This window comes from Myotis davidii, unplaced genomic scaffold (genome assembly GCF_000327345.1).
Source record: "Myotis davidii unplaced genomic scaffold, ASM32734v1 scaffold1098, whole genome shotgun sequence".
Lineage (NCBI taxonomy): Eukaryota > Metazoa > Chordata > Mammalia > Chiroptera > Vespertilionidae > Myotis > Myotis davidii.
In genome coordinates this window covers 22,355-29,664 of record NW_006288959.1, presented here as the reverse complement: position 1 = coordinate 29,664, position 7,310 = coordinate 22,355, and the positions used below count along the sequence as shown (strand labels likewise).

Below are 7,310 nucleotides of genomic sequence, written 5' to 3'. Positions count from 1 at the left end.
ACGGGCAGAGGGTACATATGATCCTCACTGATGCCTGAATTGGGGGTGGGGAAAAAGCAGTGGCCAAGGGTGGGAATCAAAGGAAGAGATAAATCTTAATCTCATCTAATATATCAAAATATTATCAGGCTATATTTGGTTGCTCTTTTGTTACTAGGTGTGAAATATGAACTGTAAAATAAAATAAAACGGGCCTGAAGCATGAGGGTTTGCCATTCTTAGCCATGGTCCTACTCAGCCCTGAGATGAAAGAGAGGAAAAAATTCAATAAGAGATCTCATAAAAGGGATTTATAATGTCAGGAGTGAGGGGGAGAATTCCAAGGGTTTGTGAACTCTGCGAGGACACAGCACCTTAAGTCCCAGAGAAGAGATGACAGGAGGGGCATTGGAGGAGAGAAGGCATATGATGGACTTGGCCAGCGAATAGTGCAGGTCACCCAGCATGTCCACTCTTCTGCTCTTAAGATTGGCAACGCACCTGCAGTAACAGGACAGACATGAAATTCATACGTCTCAGGGGCTACATGCTATCTTCATGCTGTTTCCCAATTCTACTAAGACTTTTCAACCACAGTTGTGTCCACAGTCTCTTCCCACTCTCCTTTCTCTGTCCTGTTGTCTCCTCAACTTTTGAACCACAATTGTGTCCACAATCTCTTCCCACTCTCTTTCCCCTTTCCTGTGTCTCCAGGTCCCAGCTCTAACACATGGGAATCCTTACCTTCCTTCTGGCGTGTGACTCACAAGGGCCCTTGGTGTCTGGAGGCACCACCTGGGTGCAGGCCCTGGATAATGAAGACGGTGCCCGTGACGATGCCCACGAGGCCCACGGCCAGCCCCAGGGCACAGACCACTGTCTCCGTCAGCTCTGACATGGGGGCTGGAATCTCGGGCTCTGTGGGAGTGAGGTGATGGAGGTCAGAATGCCGAAGGTTGGCTCACAGCATGTGTGCAAGATGGGGTGGGAGGGATGGTGTTGGTTCTACAAAGACTTGGCTTCAGGTTGAGGGAGAACAATAAAGTCTACCATCAGAAATTCTTGAAATGTAGAGAAGGCTTTGGGCCACGAGATTTAGGAGCTAAAAGGCAGAGTGTCTGACTTGACAGAGAAAAGAAGGCACCAAAAGGCGTGGGGCTCATACCCACCCCAGTGCCTCAGGAGGGGCTGGTCCAGCCCCCAGTGCTCCACCTTGCAGTCATAGACATCGTCAGCAGAAGGGAGGAAGGTGAGGTAACTGATCTTGAGGAAGGAATGATCCCTCTTGGGCAGGAAGCTGGTTTCAGAAACACCCTGCGTGACTGAGTGCCCGTTGCTCAGCCACGAGATGTTGATCACAGGAGGGAAAATGTTGTCCACGGCACAGATGAGGGTGTTGGGCTGGCCCAGCTCCACGGGAGCCTTGGGAAACACAGTCACCTCAGGAACCTCTGCGGTGAGGAAACAGCACTGGGTTTAGAATCGTGGGCAGCTCTGCCCTGAGGGTCCCTGCGTCCTGGAGGGACCTCCCACCAACGTTTCCACATCGGAGAGAGGAGATGCTTTTGTTCCCTCTGCTCGTGAGCCGCTGTACACTGCCCGCCCGTCATCCCCACGCCCTTCTCTCTTTGGGCCCCTTGGTAGGGTAGGGCATCTATGGGACCTGTCCTTGAAGGAGTGGAGGATTGCAGTGTGGGTGCAAGAATCTGTATTTCATGGAAATATGTGATTTGTAAGAAGGGAGAGGATGCGGACTCAGCAAATACCATGAGAAGATCTGGGACTCTTTGGAAAGGAGAGCATTTTATAGAGTGAAGGGAATCTATCTGAGGCAAGAAGAGAGTGAGGCCTGGTATGAAGGGTAGATTCAGTAAAGAGACAGGATGGTGGACACACACCATTGATAACAGCGGTAGAGTTGGAGCATTTAATCAGGATGTCCAGGTTGTGTCTTGCAGTAGCCGCTTCACTCAGTCCACCCTGTGGGTCAAAACTTCCAAATTCACTTAACCCAGGCAGCCGCCAGACAGTCTCCCTCTTCTCCAGGTCCACGTGGAACGTCTCATCTCCATCAAATTCAAAAGTGTACTGGCCTGAGGGACCATAAGACTGGGAGAAGCATCCGCCATAGGCCCCAATGTGGTCAGCTGATGAGTGCGGTGGGAGCAGGGAGGTGCAAAACACAGGAGAGAAAGGATCTTGTTAAACAAACTGACAAGAAACGGACGTGAAAACGTTGTCTGTTGTACCTTTGGCACAGCCTGCAGACAGTCCCCAGTGCCTGCTCCCTTCCCTGGCTGTCCTGTTAGAATCCAGCTGCCTCTCCACTCCTGTGGTTGCTCCTGTCACAGGAACAGAATTCCACAGGCCTGTTTCTGCTGTTCTCTGCCCGCCTAGCTCAGCCCCCAGCACCTCGTGGGCTTAAGATAAATACTGAAATGGGCAGAACAAGGAATGAGTGAATGACCATGGCCTTAGCTTTCTTTACAGAGATTCAATTTACCTCCCTCTGTTCATAAGTTTTCTCTCTCAATTTCTTCATCAGTTAATAACACACTCATTGTGGGTCCTCTCCCCTCAGGGCTATCTCAGAACAGAACATGTGCTATACAAGGATTTCTTCCTCCTTTTATTTTTTTAACCAAGGAAAAGCACACCCGATATCATTTTAAAAGAATTCCCTCTATTTTAGGGAATAAGAAAGAGTAGGATAAGGGAAGTCACAACATCACAAAACACATAAAAGGTAAACAATGCTTCTAAGGTCTTTGCTATTTTGGTTTTTGTTAATCCTCACCTGAGGATATTTTTTCCATTGATTATTTTTTTTAAAGACAGATTCGGTGGCGGGGGGGAAGAGGGGAGAAAAAAGAGACAGAGAAAGAAACCTCTCAGATCAATTGGTTGCCTCTCACAAGGGCTCTGGAGATGAAACTGCAACCCAGGTACTTGCCCTTGACCAGGAATCAAACCTATGACCTTTCTGTGTTCAGGCTAATAATCTAACCACTGTGCCACCAGCCAGGCTAAGGTCTCTGCTTCTGTAACAGGGTGGTCCTTAGAGGAGAGCACCTGGTTTCCTCTGAAATGAGACTGGAAACTTCATTAGATTTTGGATTTTTGTCATTTCCCACCCTCTTCTTATCTTGAAGGACGTTACTAAACCTTTCCTTTTTCTGACTCACCACTTAGCTTGTTGAGGACTCAAGGAAAACTCTGGCCCTTTCCTCAAATGGACAGTGGACTTGGTGTGACACCAAAGCAGAAGGCACCCAACACAGCTGAACCCGCCCAGGGGAGCCTGACTGGATAACTTGTCTGAGCCTTTTACCGTTTCCTCTTCCCTCCCTTCCTATTTCCTGAGTTTAAACAAGGTTTCAGACATTGCCAGGAGCGAGGACTATAACATGGACCACACTCAGTCTCTGCCAGCAAGGAGCTTAATGAATAGGGGAGTCTGATGAATAAGGAGGCAATAGTTGTACTGTGCTGAGTCTTCCACAAATACCTCACCTGCCCATCAAACCAGACGTCACCCTTGGTCTTTACAAGAGTCTGTTTTCCTCCCTCAGATTATCTTCCAGGATTTCCTGGACACTCCAGTTCATTCTTGACGTTTCTGCTTAGTTACCATCTTCTTGTCTAAGTCCCCTCCTTAAGCATAGTTTTGACCACATTATGATCTCCAGCCCCTCCATGCAAATGTCCTGTTTGCAAGTTTATCTAGTCTTCTTCCCATCAAAGCCTCCTTGTCCTTGTAACGAATCCTCTTAACTCCATTATAAACATGAATATATGTGATTATTCTTTTCATCTGCACGTGTCCTGGCTGTACGCTGCTGCTGAGGGACCTCACTGCGCCAGCTGGAACTGCTCACTTTCAGTTTCAGCCTCGCTGGGCCCACTGTCCTGCCCAGCAGCTGCCCTGCACCGGGCATGGTATTGTCCTTTCGCTAATCTGAGCTCCCTCTAAGGGCAGAGGGCACATCTCTTCATCTGAGTCCCAGCACTGAGCTCCTGGTGCTCAAACTGTGTAGCAAATGTCAGCGCTATTCTCTAGGATGACAGAGATTTGGGGAAGACTGACAGACACGAAGGTAGCAGCATTCTGTGAAAGTTAGGCTCAGCGGTGACTGGGCTGCATTATGACTCATGAGCCCTAAGCACTGTTGTTAGGTGGACCTTTATTTTTCCATGTAAATATTAAAAAATCGTATTTTATGACCATGTTGCTACAAAGGCAAATATAATCCAGGCTAAATTAAAATAGTTTCTTCTATCCTAAAAGTTCATTTTTTCTTCTAATTTTAAAAGAAAGTAAAGTATTTTCATGTGGCCCTACAGGCATCATGGGCTCTTGGCCCTTTGCTCACTGTGGGGGGTACGTGGAGCTGGACCAGGGCACTCAGGAGTGACATTGAGAAAAGGGAACTTGGACATGCTCTGGAGAAGCAGGCGAAACTTTCCTACCAAACCAAAAAAGCCTGGGGACAGCCATGGTTAATAACATCGCTGAAGATCAGGGTAACCTCCAGTTCACTTCTCATTGAGCTACAGTGCTTTTCTACTTTGCTTTTACAAACCCACTCTTCATGCCAATAAAACAGCAGGAAAAAGAACCTAAAAAAAGGAGGGTAAAGGAATGACAAAGAGAGGGTGGAAAGGTGAGCAACAAAGGTGGAGGGGCCCAGGGAAACAGGCGATGATTGGATGCCCAATCATCCTCTTACAGAGCTTCCTTAGATGTGGTGAAGGACAGGCCATCTGGGCTGACAATGTGAGACTGATATAATTTAAATCACCAAATTTTCACCATAAATTTCTCAATTTTAAAATAAAAGTAAAGATATTCCCTACTTTGTTTAAGAATAATTATACAGCTATACCTGTAATAGTAGTAATTTTAAAATATCATTGACATTTATTGATCTTTGTTACTTGGGAAACATATCTAATACCTACTTTACTTGATTTTCTGTAAGGTGATGCAAAAGAGGTAACTGAGATTAAGTGAAAACCACATGATAAAATGACTTGTCTGAAGGCCCTCACTGGACTGTTTTCCCATTGCCCACCCATGCCAGTTCTCAGCTTGGAAATGTACGTGAATCTGAGACAAACCAAAGAACCCTTCTTTATATCTACATAGTACACATATTTCATGAAACTCTTTACCCCAAGGTAAACCACGGGAGAAATATTCATAAATCTTCAAAAGTTGTTCAGAAAAATTTGGGAGCAATGGTTCATGAATTGTTGTGAAAACATCTCTGAGGCAATCACGCATGAATGCCATAGATCCAATGTTAGAACCAGGATGATGGCCGTGGGGCAGTGTGCAACGGCTCAGGTAGCAGAGACTGGATGGGGACTCTGGTTTCCCACAGGAGGAAGGACCATAATTTTTGGATCTGCTTAATATTGAGGATGCCTTTGAGGAATCGCTACTGTTTCTATGCAAATCTCTATCTTTTTTACCTTCCAACTCTGTTTCCCCAGTCCAGTCCCCACGTGGCTCAGTGGAGCACTCACCCACAATGTCTTCACCTCCACAGCGACTCAGCATGGTGGTCAGGGCGAGGGCCCCCCAAATCAGGGATCTGTTTAGGGCCATTCTCTTCTCAAGGTGGTCTCAGCAGTTGCTGAGCAATGGTGAGGACCAAGCTGAGGAAGAAATCTAAAAACACCCAAACCAAACTCTGCAGGTCAGGTTCTGGCCAATCAGAACCGCCCCCTGTGATGACACCTCAGTTGCTGGCTAAAGAGTGTATACCAGGAGGCCTGGCAGGGACTGGGAAATTCTGGGTTCTGAGGTTCTGATGCAGCCTCCATTCTGACTGGATCTGAGGGAATTCTCCATGAAAGGAGGGAAGGTATGAAATCAGAATCTCTTCTCCTGTGTGTGCCTGCTGGTTCTCACAGACCTAAAGAACCAGAACATGGACATTGTCTGAGCCACAAAAATGGCCAAGCACACCTCTCTTCCGGGTAACATGAATGACTGCTGCTCCTTTTTATTTTTTCTAATTGATTGACGAGAGAGAGACAGAGAGAGAGAGAGAGAGAGAGAGAGAGAATAAGAGAAACATTGATTTGTTGTTCCGCGTATTTATGCATTAATTGGTTGCTTCTTGTATCTGACCTGAGATTGAACCCGCAACCTGGGCATATCCAGCTGAGGCTACCTGGCCAGAGCTGACTGCTGCTTCTCTACCAATTAGAGCTCTAGCTTCAGCATCATCTTCTTTCCTTCCAGGTAAAATGTATTAAGATGCCCAATTATAGAACTACCCACCCCAGCACCCACTTCCTAACAGAATCCAATTAAGGACAAAGTCTCTATTTCTCAAATCCTTCCCAAGATCACCTACAAGCCCAAACCCTGAGGTTAACCATCAGTTTTACGTGTCAGCTAGGTTATAGTCCCCAGATAGTCAATCAAACAGTGATATTTTATAGATGTGACTAAAGCCCACAAGCCATTGAGTGAGTGACAGAGGTCATGCTGGATAATGTGACTGAGTTGGATCCGTCCGCTAAAGAGTCCCAGGCACAGAGTGAGGCTTCCCTGAGGGAGGGAATTCCACTCCCGGCTGCAGCTTGGGCTGTGCTGAGAGTTCCAGCTGCCCCTCCTGACAGTGGTCTGTCCTGTGGATCTCGGACTTGCCCAGTTCCCCACAACTGTGTAAACTGGTCCTGCAATAATTCTCTGAATAGACGCTTCCTCCTGATTCTGCTTCTTTGGTTCCAACACCCTCCTACTGAGATGCCTCACATTTCCCCAAAGTGAGTGTCTCCCTCATTGTGATAACACAACAACAGCTTGTTCACCCACAGGTGTTCTCCCGGTGGCCTTTGGCTGGGGGCATTGACAGCACACAGTTAGGTTGTTGTGAGGATATACACATACTGCACTTGGAATGAATTCCTAGGACTCCTTAAATATACCTGCCATGCTCTAATACCTGTCCTATTTTATAAGGAGGGCCTTGAAGCAGAGAGGGGAGGTGCCCAGGCTCACACAGCTGGTAAGTGGCAGAGATAAAATGTCACGAGGCAAGCCATGAGGCCTTGGTGGGGCGGAGTCTCCTTCTGTGTGGATTCAGAATCCAGTGTCCTCAAAAAATTAGGATAGATATTTGAACTTGCAGATTGTCTTATCAGTTTTTTTGGGGGGTCTGCTGCTACGAATCAAGCACTTGTACTTGAGCCGGCTGCATTGCTCAGTGATTGAATAGCAACCTATGAACCAGGAGGCCACAGTTCGATTCCCAGTCAGGACACGTGCCGGGGTTGTGGGGCATGCAGGAGGAAGCCAATCAATGGTTCTC

The 7,310-nt window shown here is 47.1% G+C and overlaps 1 protein-coding gene across 2 annotated transcripts; it reads right to left on the bottom strand.

Moving 5' to 3' along the window:
* Positions 1–289: 289 nt before the first annotated feature.
* Positions 290–5,618, bottom strand: LOC102770559 (SLA class II histocompatibility antigen, DQ haplotype D alpha chain). Of its 2 annotated transcripts, XM_015562280.1 has the most exons (5): positions 5,512–5,618; positions 1,878–2,126; positions 1,149–1,430; positions 724–897; positions 384–480 (listed from the first exon to the last, which is right to left on the bottom strand). In XM_015562280.1, the coding sequence occupies exons 1-4, from the start codon at positions 5,591–5,593 to the stop codon at positions 743–745; spliced, it is 768 nt and encodes a 255-aa protein (XP_015417766.1). In that variant the 5' UTR covers positions 5,594–5,618; the 3' UTR covers positions 384–480; positions 724–742. The 2 variants fall into 2 exon arrangements, with proteins under 2 accessions (XP_015417765.1, XP_015417766.1); XM_015562279.1 differs by lacking the exon at positions 724–897 and having other exon boundaries at positions 290–480.
* Positions 5,619–7,310: the final 1,692 nt, after the last annotated feature.

What these genes read in the sequence shown, in the direction of transcription:
- LOC102770559 (XM_015562279.1), bottom strand. Translation starts at nt 5,593, where the DNA reads ATGGCCCTAAACAGATCCCTGATTTGGGGGGCCCTCGCCCTGACCACC. An exon ending in TGGAGGTGAAGACATTGTGG is followed by an intron (nt 2,127 to 5,511) that starts GTGAGTGCTCCA and finishes CGCACTCATCAG; the next exon opens with CTGACCACATTGGGGCCTAT. An exon ending in GCCCCTCCTGAGGCACTGGG is followed by an intron (nt 481 to 1,148) that starts GTGGGTATGAGC and finishes CTGTTACTGCAG; the next exon opens with GTGCGTTGCCAATCTTAAGA.